The sequence below is a fragment of the Triturus cristatus genome, chromosome 3_2 (genome assembly GCF_964204655.1).
Source record: "Triturus cristatus chromosome 3_2, aTriCri1.1, whole genome shotgun sequence".
Taxonomy (NCBI): Eukaryota; Metazoa; Chordata; class Amphibia; order Caudata; family Salamandridae; genus Triturus; species Triturus cristatus.
Window position 1 is genome coordinate 763994489 of NC_140584.1, and position 13643 is coordinate 764008131.

Genomic DNA, 13643 nt, shown 5'->3' on the forward strand with positions numbered 1-13643 from the left:
TGTTGCTGCTGTGTGTATGTTTGTGTTGCGCAAACGCTTCTAAGATAAGCCTGACTGCTTGTGCCAAGCTACCAAGGGGGAGAGCAGGGGTTATCTTCAGTGTTTAACTCCCTTGCCCTGACTAGAGTGGTAGTTTCTGCCTGGCTTAGGCGCAATCCCTAGACAACCAGAAATCAAATTTCTAACACTTTCTTTTCGGGGTTGGTTGGCACCTAGGGTGGCCCCCTACATTTCCCTGCACCATGTGGCAGGCACTGCATGGTGCCTGCCATGTAGTACGGGGAAATGTAATAAGTGCCTTTTTAACATTGTGGTGGGTGCTGCAGCCAGCAGCACCCGCTGCAATGTTAAATATGGCAGGTGTGACTGCTGTGGTGACGGTCGCATCGTATTTCCCCCTGTGGGACCGCCTTCTTGTAGAAGGGCAGTCCCAGTCCCTGAGACGATGGTGGACAGACTGAAGTCCGTCCGCCATCCTAATCAGCTCCCTAGTTAGGTAATAAACTATTGACATCTCGTTTTAATCTGATATCACTAGGCAATAGAGTTTGAGGCAAAGCCAGATTGATGTAATTTTGTAAATCTGGCTTTGTTCTTTAACCCCTGTTTTTCACACTAGCCCACTGCAGACATGCTCTACTTGCCTATATTCATAGAGGGTTAGAGCAAATTGATTTTTGCGCTGTGAAAGGGTCAATTGATGCAATGTTTCATTTGTAAAAAAAATAAGTGCCAAGCTCTCATCAGGAGGCCACTGCAGCTTTCATCACACATTGCGCCTGCCAATGATGGTAACAACTACTACCCAACACACTCGTACAAGTGGAATAATGCAGATTATTTCAGGCCCAAAAAAGATATAGGAATAGCTTAGCCAGCAGGTAATTGTCATTTTTATTGTATATTGAATTAATAATTAACTGTTGCTGTGGTGATCTCTAAATTAGCCAGACAGTTCAACCTTGTGCCAGACTGTCAAGCTCAGGTGTTGACAATCAAGTGCCAGTGCTGAGTACCGGAAACCACCAGCTAAATTTAAGTACTGAATTTATGGCACAAAATAGCTTTACACGTGAAAGATGATTGGTTTCTGCAGTTTGCGTGCTTTGCTACACTTATTCAGCCCAAACCATAAGTGAATTGTGGCATTATAGTATTTAGCGATTCAAGTTAGACTGACTTGCCAGAAGAAGGAAGTATTATAATCGTTTAAGCTCACTATTTACATAAATGTTCTGAATGCTGTTAAGAACATCTGTACCAACATGACTATGGTTGTTAGGTATTAAGCAAATTCTTAAATGTGATACATATTAGATGGTTAAGATGCAAGTCTATGTAGTCAATGTTGCAAAGTTAAAATGACAAGATTTTATTAACAATGTGTGAAGACTCTACATTTGATTGACTTTTCTTTTTTCCAGGGATTTTTTGTCTCCATCATCTACTGTTACTGCAATGGAGAGGTGAGTTTAATGAATAATTGGGAAGCCATATAGTTTGTACCAAATGTTAAGAGTAGAGTAAGTAATCATATTTTATAAACATACAGTGTATTTAACCCCTTCGCTGCCAGGCCTTCCCCCCCCCCCCCTGTGCTAAGCCTTTTTTGGGCTATTTGGGGTAGTGCGTGCTTAGGCCCCTGTAACTTTTTGACCACATCAGGTATCCATGCCAAATTTGCGTCCTTTTCTTCCAACATTATGGGGATTCTAAAGGTACCCAGGGTTTGTGCATTCGCCTGGAGGGGTCCCATAAATTAGCCAACATACAGCTAAATCTTTTTTATTTTGGGCAAATGGGAAAAAACGGCTGCAAATGAAAGTGTTTGGGTTTTTCTCTGCAAATGGTATCAAAAAAGGGTTTGTGGGTCTGAAATCACAATTTTCCCAGCTTTTAGGGAGTGACAGACTTTTGTAAGAAAACCAATATATTTTTACACAGTTTTGACATTTTTCTCGGACTTAGCCTTTTTTTGCTATTTTTTGTGCTTTCAACTTCCTTCCAGTTAATGGTAGAAATGGGTGTGAAAGCAATACATTTTAGAGAAGTAGATACAATTCTGAATTCAGCAAGGGGTAATTTGTGTAAATCCATCAAGGTTTCTTTATAGAAACTAACAGTTAAATATAGGAAAAATTGAAAATTAATTGAAAAAAACAGCCTTTTGTGTCAACGTTTTTACCTGTAACCTCTTCTAATTATGAAAGCTCTTTGAAAGCAATATACAGTTACATCCACTGGACCTTCCTGGTTGTGTGGATATATAGGACTTGTAGGTTCACCAAGAACCCGACGAACCCAGAGTCAAAAACTGAGCAGCAAATTGCAATGGTTTTTTATTATGTTCTGATGTTCCGGGTATATAGCAATTATGGAGGGAAAATGTATACATGGAAAAATCGGTATGAAAGACACCTCTGTTTTCTGAAATGGGAACAAATTATAGAGTTTAGAAACAGTACATATTTGCACATTTTCGAAATTGGGAATACGCATACTAACATGAGAATTATCAGTCATTTTTCAAAATGACTTCTTTTTTACACAAAGTCTTTCATTCGAAAGGCAGAAAGGCATCAAAAATCAATAGGTAATAACAGTTGCTTTACAAATTTGAATTACCCTAAGGTATAGTGTCCACGACAGGAAATGGCTCAAAACCCAACGTGAACACACCACATTTTCACAATGAAAATGTATCCTTTTTTTGAGAAGTGTCCAGCTGTAGTTTTTGAACACTAGCTCTGCCGGCACCTAGGGAAACATAGCAAACCTACACATTTTTGAAAACTAGACATCCAGGGGAATCCAGGATAGGGTTACTTGACTGCCTACCACCAGGTTCTGTTACCCAGAATCCCTTGCAAACCTAAAAAATTGTCAAAAAAATCAAATGTTCCCAACATTTCTGTGGTGGAAAGTTCTGGAATCTGCGTGGATCCACAAATTTCCACCCACCCCGCGTTCCCCAAAGTCTTCCGAGAAAAATGGTACCTCACTTGTGTGGGTTGGCTGTTAGAATCCGGGTTCTCTGGTTGGCACAGGTAGGTACTTGTGACAAGCAGGGAACCTTTCCTCTAGTCAGGGTAAGGCGTTACACTCCTAAAATAACCCCTGCTCACCCTCTAGGTAGCTTGGCGCGAGCAGACAAGGCTTATCTCAGAGCGTTATAGGTTAAGCATTTGTGAACACATACAGTAACCAAGTGACAACACTACAAATGGACACCACACAGGTTTTTATATTAAAAATAAGGATTCTTTATATAGAGTTACCACAAGACCCTTAAACGACAAAAATACACAATACTGTTACTTAGATGGTAGAAGTTTGCTTAGTTCTATTAAGATCTGAAATGCGACACTTTAAGTCAATGTACCTGAGATGCGACACGCAGGGCAACGAAAGTGTTGCAATGATGCTGATGCGATTAAGTTTTTGGTGCAAAGAAATAAAGACGTGAAGATCTTCCCGATGCGTTACGCTTCTCCGATGTTGCGAGAAGACTCGACTCGATGCGTCAGCTACAGCGGCGTCACCCCTTTACGCGATGCGACGACAGCAGCCTTGGCAGCGGCACTCTTCTCCGACGTTTGCTAGACGCTTTTGCTCGATACGATGCTGCAGCGGCGTCACCCCTTTACGCGATGCAACGACAGCAGCTCCGATGGCGGCACGCTTCTCCGTGGATGCGAGGCGATTTTCTTGATGTGGTGCAATGCGACAACTACGATGGCTGCGATGGCGACACGCTTCTTCCTCGAAGCGAGACTCTTCTCTTGATGCGGTGCAATGCGTCAGCTACGATGGCTGCGATGGCGACACGCTTCTTTGGCGTTGCGAGACACTTCCGGAATGATGCAAGACGCTTCCACTCGATGCGATGCTGCAGCGGCGACACCCTTTGCGAGATGCGACGACAACAGCTCCGACGGCGGCACGCTTCTCCTTCTCGAGTCACGCTTCCAGCTCCTTGCGACACGCAGTTCCTCAGAAGGCCCAACAACAGCAGCAGGCACTTCCAAAAGAGCTAGGGGGTGAAGTCCACTGGTCCTGGGACTTCGTTCAGGGGGCAAGCTCAGCACAAGCCCTTGGAGATCTTTTAAGCACAAGTTGAATTAAAGTCTTTGTAGTCTTTTCTCCTCTCCTTTCAGCAGCAAGGCAACCACTGCAGGCCAATCCCCCCAGGACAGGGACAGTACTCCTCCTTACAGCTTTCCCAGTTCCTTCTCCTCAGGCAGAGGTTCTTCTTGTCAAGCAGGATCTAATTTCTTGGGAGCAGGGTCCCAATACTTATACCCCTAATTCCTTTGTTCCTCTGGGGTAGAGGGGCCTTTGCCCAGTCCAAACCAGTTCTTGAGCACTTTTTTGACATGACTCTGCCTTTCTATTCAGGGTGCAGGGCAGAGACATCAGCCGCTCCACAGGAGGTGGAGCCAGCATTGTGGTGGCAGAGCACAGCCCTATTCAGAGTCCAGGTGCACTCCTCCCACCCATCTGGATGTCAATCTATCTATTCACCACCAGGCTACCTTGCCCTGCCCCTCTGGGTTTCCCCAGCCCTGTCACTCACACAAGCCAGACAGGCAGATACACATCATAGCAGAGGCGGGCTGAAATGGTTAGGCAAGCAAATACCAACTTTCTAAAAGTGGTATTTGCAAACACAGAATATTAAAATAAACTTTACTAAAAGATGTATTTTATTATTCTGAGTTCAGGATCATAGGATGTAACAATTCTAACAGCCCTATCTGGCCTATGGAGAACAGGTAACCTTACAATAGTGAAAAACGAAAATGGCTGTAATTCACTATTAGGACATGCCACACACATCAGGGCTTGTCCTACCTTATGCTTACAATACACCCTGCCCTGGGGCCTACCATAGGGGTAACTAATATGAAGTTAAGGGAAGGTTTAGGGACTGGGAAGTGGGTGCACTTGCCCAGTCAGCATGACAGAACCAGACTGCACGCAGGTTCTGCAATGGCAGACCTTAGACACATTTTCCTAGGCCACTTCTGTGGGTGGCACAACCAGTGCTGCACGCCCACCAGCAGCATTTGTATTTACAAGCCCTGGGCACTCCTGGTGCACTTTACTGGGGTCTGACAGTAAACCAAATAAGCCAATCATGCAATCCAACCAACATATACATTTTAAATAGGGAGCACTTGCACTGTGGCACGGGTTGGCAGTGGCACAGTGCTCTGAGCAGCTAACACCAGCAAAACTCATGAGGCACAGCGATAAAAAGTGGAAGGGAGACTCACGCCAAGGTGCCAGGTCTAACATCGGCCTAGTGTCTGCGACAGGAAATGGCGCAAAACGCAACGTGGTCACACCTCAATTTCGCAGTGAAAAATAACCCTTTTTTGGCAAAGTGCCTAGCTGTCGTTTTTGAACCATAGGTCTGCTGGGACCTAGGGAAACCTAGCAAACCTATACATTTTTGAAAACTAGACACCCATGGGAATCCAGGATGGGGTGACTTAGCTGCCTCTCACCAGATTCTGTTACCCAGAATCCCTTGCAAAACTAAAAAATTGTCCAAAAAAACACATTTTCCCCACATTTATGTGGTGGAAAGTTCTGGAATCTGTGTGGATCCACACATTTCTACCCACCCCGTGTTCCCCAAAGTCTTCCGAGAAAAAAGGTAAAAATGTGTGATTCTGGGTAAGGAAACGTTGGGGGATCCAAGCAAGCCATACCTCCCTGGAAGCCCCCGGGAGCCTAGTTTTCAGAAATGTGCGGGTTTGGAGGGTTTCCCTAGATGGCCACCGAGCACCAGGCCAAAAACCCAGGTGACCCCCCTTGCAAAACTCACTACGTTTTGGGCCCCTGCCTGTCGCGGGTACTTGGGCCTCCCACACAAGTGAGGCACCATTTTTACCGGGAGACCTGGGGGAACGCTGGGTGGTGGAAAATTTGTGTGAGCCCGGTGATGCCACAACTTTCCCACTCAAAAATGTGTGAAAAAAGTGCTTTTTTCAGCTAAAATTGAGGTTTGCAGGGGATTCTGGGTAAGGAAAAGTTGGGGGATCCACACAAGCCATACCTCCCTGGAAGCCCCCGGGTTTCTACTTTTCAAAAATGTGTGGGTTTGGTAGGTTTCCCTAGATGGCCGCCGAGCACAGGGCCAAAAACACAGGTGAATCCCCTTGCAAAACCATATCGTTTTGACATAATTAGTTGTTTGTTTCTACAGCGTGAGAATTTCAGAACAATATTGCAAGGTAAATGTGACAGACATTTTGAGGCTTGCAGGACATTGTGGATAAAATAACTATTTGGAATTCACAAGAGAGACATCACCATGAACTCCCCTGGGTTTACGACATTATCTACAGTTGGTAGGTTATTCTTAGATGGAATGGTCACCTTGGCAGAGAAACTAAAAAGACAAAGATTCCTGCACAGCCATCTATTCCTCAAACACACACACATACTGGTTGGATTTGGCACGAGGGTGAGTGATGGTTCAGTATATACAATTGTATTAGCAAGTGATTTCACAAAAATGAAATGCACTGTTAATAATTGAAAGGGAGAGAAACTGAACCATTGACTCACAGCTTGTGAGCTGTAAAGCCACGACAAGGCACCAACCTCTTTACAGGCCATTCATACACCTTTCATATGTGTGACACATACAAAACCATTCACACCGCCAGCCGCGGGCCCATCACATTACAACACACGCCTACATTCCTGACACAGCAACCACACAAGCTGATAGATTGCGTGGAGTGGCACTTAGCTAGCAGTGTGTGCAGTGACCAGCAGCAAGTCACTACTCACACACCGTCAGCTGAGCGCCAGTCCATGCACACCGCCAGCCAAACACCAGTCCACGCACACTGCCAGCCAAGCGCCAATCCACGCACACTGCCAGCCAAGCGCCAATCCACGCACGCTGCCAGCCAAGCGCCAATCTACGCACACAGCCAGCCAAGCGCCAGTCCACGCACACCCCCAGCCAAGTGCCAGTCCACACACACCACCAGTCAAGTGCCCATCCATGCACACCACTAGCCAAACACCAGTCCACGCACACCACCAGCCAAGCGCCAATCCACGCACACTGCCAGCCAAGCGCCAATCCACGCACGCTGCCAGCCAAGCGCCAATCTACGCACACAGCCAGCCAAGCGCCAGTCCACGCACACCCCCAGCCAAGTGCCAGTCCACACACACCACCAGTCAAGCGCCAGTCCAGGCACACCGCCAGCCAATCCATGCACACCGCCAGCCAAGCGCCAGTCCACGCACACTGCCAGCCAAGTGCCAGTCCACGCACACCTCCAGCCAAGCGCCAGTCAACGCACACCGCTAGCCAAACTCCAGTCCACGCACGCCACCAGCCAAGCTCCAGTCCATGCACACCACCATCAAATTTAGGATTTGTTTTAGACAAAAATAAAAACATAAACAAATTGCAAATAGATACAAATCTACTAACACAAAATCTGAAACTAAATACATTGCACTAATGGCAACCTTGAAACAGAATCATATTTTTTAAAGAGTACAGACCAGGCATTTCACTTTACCACTCATGGATGCTCCCAGAAATTCTTTTGTGTGTGGTACACTCTAAAACAAGCAGGGACACACAGCCCAGGGTTAGAAGGACACTCTGGGTAGTACATACGAGTATCCTTCCGCGTACCTCTTTGCCAACAGACTCTACATCTCCTAGTGGGAAAGTCTTTTGGAGATGTGGGAGGAATGAAATCAGGAAAGTGCCGATCTTTCAATCGAGCCACATCCTCCACCACTCCAACTCTAGGAACACTTGCCTGTTCCACAACAACAAGGCTGCCTATCACAGATTGCTGAAACTGAACAAAAGTATTCTTTGATGCAGGAGAACACTCCTTGAACACAAAAAAAGCATTGAAAGTTACTAAATTAAAGAGATGGATGGCCAACTTCTTATACCAAACATAAGCCTTACGAATAGCAGTGTAAGGTTCCAACCTCTGATCTACTCTATCAACACCACCCATGTGCTTATTGTAGTCTAAAATGCACACAGGTTTGCGCACTTGAGAAATCTGACCCCAAACAGCCATAGGTGAAGTACTGTCATCATGGATAGGATAGGATAGGATATATGCTTGTTGAGCGCTCGTATGCTGTGGCGTCTTGGCGCTAAAGGGAGAGAACCTAGTAAGACCAATAGCCTGTCACATACACCTATGTTATCGCAAATAGCCAAGTTTTCAAGGCTCTCCTAAAAGCCAATCTATTAGGTTGTAGACGCATAGCTACAGGCAACAAGTTCCATAGCTTTGCCGCACGGTGGGAGAACGCTCAACCACCCCATCTTGCCTTCCTGATCCTATCCAGGCAAAGAATATTCAAGGTGCCAGATCTTAGTGATCGGGCCGGAATGTAAGTTCTAAACAATATGCGCATAGCCCTAGCACCTCCTCCGTAGAACGCTTTATGGACCAAGCATAAGGCCTTAAACTCAACGCGATGCTGGATTGGGAGCCAGTGCAAAGTTCGGATGGCCGCAGAGGTAGGCTTGCCTCTGGGTATATCCAAAAACAATCTAGCAGCAGCATTCTGCAATGATTGAAGCCTGTTCATTTGGGTCTTATTAATTCCCCAAAATAGGCCATTGCAGTAGTCTAACTTGGAAAGCATGAGAGCTACTACTACTGATTTCTGTTGTTCCTTCCTAATGAAGGGAAATATCTTCTTCAAGGTTTTAATTAAGAAAAAACAGGAGGAGGTAAGACTATTAACTTGAGCCGAGAAAGTTAAATTACAATCAAAGATAACCCCCAAATTTCTGATCTTAGATGCAGGGGTGGGACATTCCCCAGCTATCGTAGGCCACCAGGAAGCATCCCATCGAGGTTGCCCCTGGCCAAATTCAATAACCTCTGTTTTGTCGGTGTTTATTTTTAGGAAGCTTCGATTCATCCAAGCTATAATCTCCTCCAGACAGGCATGAAACCTAACAGCCGCGCTCTCTGGATGTTTAACCATGGAGATTATAAGCTGAGAATCATCGCATAAGATGTAAATTCAAAGCCATGCCTCCTAATCAGACTGGCCATTGGCAACATATCGATATTAAAGAGGGTAGGTGACAGAGCAGAGCCCTGGGGGACCCTACAGGGCAAGAAAAATCTCTCCGATTGCAAACCCTCCCAACATAGGCCCTGAACTCTCCCGTCCAGGAAGGAGGAAAGGAGAGACAATGCTGCACCCCCGATACCCATATCTTGGAGTCGCTGAACCAACACTGTGTGGTTCACGATGTCAAGGCTGCCGACAAATCAAGCAGAACCAAGACTGCATTTCCCCCCTGATCCATAGTTATGCGGATCTCTTCTGTAACTACAATCAGGGCAGATTCAGTCGAATGGCTAGATCTGAAACCATGCTGAGTTACATCCAATATTTCATTGGTTTCGAGGTAGTCAGTCAAGGATCTGTTCATAGATTTTTCCAAGATCTTAGCCATTATGGGCAGGCTGGCAATCGGCCGATAGTTCTTAAGCTCTGTGGGGTCTAGCGTGGGCTTCTTTAAGATGGGCCTAACAGTGGCCATCTTCCAGCAGGCTGGAAAGCTGCCTAGCTCCAAAATTTGATTAAACAGTGGCGTTAGTACCTCCCCAATCCTATTTGCAACCTGGTGAAGCACCGTGGCTGGGCAGGGGTCATTAGGTGATCCCGATTTTAAGGAGAGGAGTAAATCACCAACTTCCTCTTGACCAATCATGGGGAAGCTAGTTAGTTCCCTCGAGGGTGGTCTCACTGTCGCCGGTGAGTATCGCACTGTGTCTGGAAGCTGGCAGACTCCCGAAAGGTTATCATAGATAACTTGGACCTTATTTTGGAAGAAAATTGCCATCCTGTCGCACATCATTTGATCAGGATGAAAAGCAGAGCCCTGTTGGCCTTTAGAGAGCAAATTGACTGTTTTAAAAAGCTCTCTAGAAGAGTTTCCTAATTCATCTATTTTATTGGCAGAAAACAACTTTTTCGCCTCTATGCTAGCCATCTTGTATTCTTTGAGGGCCGTATTATAAGTCGTTTTTGCAGATGTGTCATACTCCTGCCGCCATTTTCGTTCGGATGTTCGGCATTTCACCTTTATGGCTTTAAGATGGGGATTATACCAAGGAGAGGTTGGCTTATTTCTTCAAATGGTAGACCATCTTTCGGGAGCTACCTGGTCAGCTGCTGTCTGTAGCCAATCATTATTATCGGAAGCAGCCATATTGCAATCCATAGACGGCGACCTAGGGCCTGAACTAAGAGCCACTAATAAGTCATCTGTACTGACTTTGTTCCACCGTCGGGACGTGACTTTAGTGGGTTTTATTTGTTTCCGAAGCAGTGGAAGTGAGACCCTAATCCTAAACAGAACCGCATAATGGTCTGTCCAAGGCAAAGGAGTAACTTTTACCACATTTGTATTGGAGTCATTTGAGAACACACCGTCCAGGGTGTGACCCGCCTGATGGGTGGGTTCAGTAACCAACTGGGCGAGTCCAAAAGTGAAAAGATTGTCAAGAAGTCTTTCCGTGTCCAAATTGTCCCCAAGCTCCAGATGAAAATTAAAATCCCCAAGTAGCAAGAACGGGCCATGATCAGTTTGCGACTCTAGATAAGTCATCAAAGATTCAGCAAATATCGCTTTTGGACCGGGGGGCGATAGAGCAATAAGCCCTGAACATTCACTACATTGTTTATACTGATGGTAAAATGCACGGCTTCCGCCGAAAGATCTTTAGTGGCACTTATTCGCAGATTAATATAATCCCGATGAACAATATCAATGCCCCCCCTTTTCCCCTTCTCTGTTTTGTGAAATCACCGTGTAGCCTTGAGGATGGTAGGCAGCATGGACACATCCCTCCTGTCCACAAATTTCACAGCTAGTAGTTCATAACTACGCAAGGAACTGCACTGTCCCCTCTGAAGTTTTCTGCAAACAAGCTCTTTTGGATAACCTTTACGGTTAGAGCGGATTGTGCCACAAGCAAAAGTGTCCACTTTGAACAATTCCTGAAACAATTCCACAGCAGTGTAGAAGTTATTAAGGTACAAATGGTGGCCTCTGTCAAACAGTCCTCTAGCAAGATCCCACACAATTTTCTCAGAAACTCCAGAAGTGGACAGACAACCAGGGGGGTTAATAGTGGATTGCCTACCAGTGTACAGACGGAAATTAAAAATATATCCTGTCCTAATCCTAGACAACATATACAGCTTAATTCCATAGCGTGCCCTCTTGCTAGGGATGTACTGCCTAAAAACCAAATGGCCCTTGAACAAGACCAAAGACTCATCAATAGATATTCCTTTCCCTGGAGTATAGATCTCTGAAAATCGATCTACAAAGTGATCAAGAACAGGCCGATTGGAGGAGGAGCCTAGCGCGCAACCAAGATGGCCGCGTAGGTGCGAGGCTCCCGAGGACCTCCGCGACCTCCTATCACTATCCTGAACATATCCTGTCCCAGATGAGGGGACTGTGTTGGTGAGCCCGAGCTGAGGGGGCGCCCGTTTTCCGCTTCCAAATCGGACCTCGGACACCGACTTTAACACCGATTGAGGTTTGCGGCCTTCTCCTAGCCGAACCCCAGATTTGCGTTGTGGGGCGATCCAGTGACGAAGTGAATAACAGCGGCGGACAGGGCTTGGTGGCTCGCGTAACCCGCACTTTCACTTTCGCTTTCGTACCCTCCTTGCTGTCTATGCGAGGTTGGGTCACGGGGCTTTGTGTGTTGGTGTGGCCTCGCTGGGGGACCCTGCCTGCCCGCCGGCTGTGATCCGCCCCGCAGATCTGGGGTGGCACCCCCCCGGAGCCCGTGGGCCGGCTTGCCCGCCCTTCACGACGTGGCTGGTGCGATCGGGAGACTGAGACCATGGCCACGAAACAAGATGGCGATCGGGCAAAGGTAAAATCGACCCGGCGTGGCGCAGCCCATCAGTCCAACAGCATGGATCGCTATACCCTCCAGAAGGGATCTCCTGAGGTGCCACGCAAGTCCCCTGAGGGCCCTACTGATGCCCCCGATCTGCCCACGGATCTGACTCTACGGGATGTCATGGGCGCCATCGCCGAGATGAAGGCCTCTGTGGGCCAGCGTTTTGACACTCTGGCGCAGAAGATCGACTCGGTCCTCGTGGATATTGGCCTGATAAGGGCCGATCTCTCCAAGACCAACTACCGAGTCGATTCTTTGGCCCACACCGCATCGGGCCTTACGACAGATGTGGCGGCCCTGCAAACGGAGGTGCGCCGGCCTGCTCGGGCGAGTGCGCTGATGGATCGTCGCCTGGAGGACTCCGAGAGTCGGGCCCGGCGTAACAACATCCGTATCATCGGGGTGCCTGAGGGACGTGAGGAAGCGGCGGCGGACCTTTTCGTGGAAGACCTGATCGTTACCCATCTCCAGCCACGGGGGCTGAGTAAATTCTTTGCTGTGGAGAGGGCCCACAGGGTTCCCGGGGGAAGGCCTAAGGTCGGAGCCGCTCCGAGGCCTCTCATCGCCCGGATTTTTAATTTTCGGGACAGAGACGCTATCCTGCAATCCTCCAGACTACAGGGACCGATTAGACTTGATAATATGGACATTAATTTCTATCCTGATTTCACCCCTGCGGTCCAGAAGCAGAGACTGAGCTTCCTTGGTGTCAAGCGCCGTCTTCGGGACCTAAATCTCAAATACGCCATGCTCTTCCCAGCTAAGCTGCGAGTGGAGGTGGAAGGTCGCACACACTTTTTTGATCGTCCCGAGGCGGCCGGGGACTGGCTGGATACTCTGTCTGGAGATCGGGATCGGGGTGGCGGGGGGGGAGCGGCCGGGGGAGAGGGCTCGCCGGATCAAGACTGAGGGACTAATATTAGGCCTCGCTCGGGACAAAACTGATGCCACTTTTGACTATACGTCGGATTGCTTAAGTTCCCCTCCTATGGAGGTTGTGTGGGGTCTCTTGGGGGTTCTCCCTCCTCCTCTGGGGGTCTAGTTAGTTTAACTATCCATGGGGCGACAGGCACACTGCACGTTGGGGGGGCTGTCTGGGCTCATGCAGGGGTGCAGGGAGGGGGGAGTTTTGTTGGGGTGGGTGGGCAGGGATGGGGCGTTGTTCGTTATTATCACAAGGCAACCCTTTTTTGTGTAGGCTCTACTGTGCTCTCGGGGGGACGAATGATGGTTTTTGTGTATGATGGGGGGTAGGGAATTAACTTTGTTGTCTTGGAACGTCAATGGACTGGGGGACAGGATCAAACGAGGTGTGGTCCTACAGTATCTGAAGCGACTCTCGCCTGATGTGGTCTTCCTGCAGGAGACACACCTTATTGGCAATTCCTTCTGCGCCATGAATCGGCGTGGCTACCGCCTCGTGGCCCATTCGGGCTTCACGTCAGGCTCGAGGGGGGTGGGTATCATGGTAAAGAACTCGCCCCCGTTAGAAATTGATGAGGTGCTCCACGACGACAGGGGACGTTACACTGTCTTGGTGGGGAGAATGGAGGGCAAAGTGGTTGTCTTTGTGTCAGTGTACGTCCCACCGGGCTGCAGTCGACCACATTTGCAGATCTGGGTCGCCTCCTCCTTGGCCTTCCGGGGGGGCTTCTGGTGGTGAGGGGGGAT

The 13643-nt window shown here is 47.8% G+C and overlaps 1 protein-coding gene across 1 annotated transcript in view; it reads left to right on the plus strand.

Annotated features, from left to right (window-relative positions):
* Window positions 1-13643, plus strand: part of PTH2R (parathyroid hormone 2 receptor) — a 1278649-nt gene that overhangs the window by 1207251 nt on the left and 57755 nt on the right. The window contains exon 12 of the mRNA XM_085646864.1: window positions 1425-1466. Within this exon, the coding sequence (XP_085502990.1) occupies window positions 1425-1466 (42 nt within the window). The remainder of the gene's footprint in view (window positions 1-1424; window positions 1467-13643) is intronic.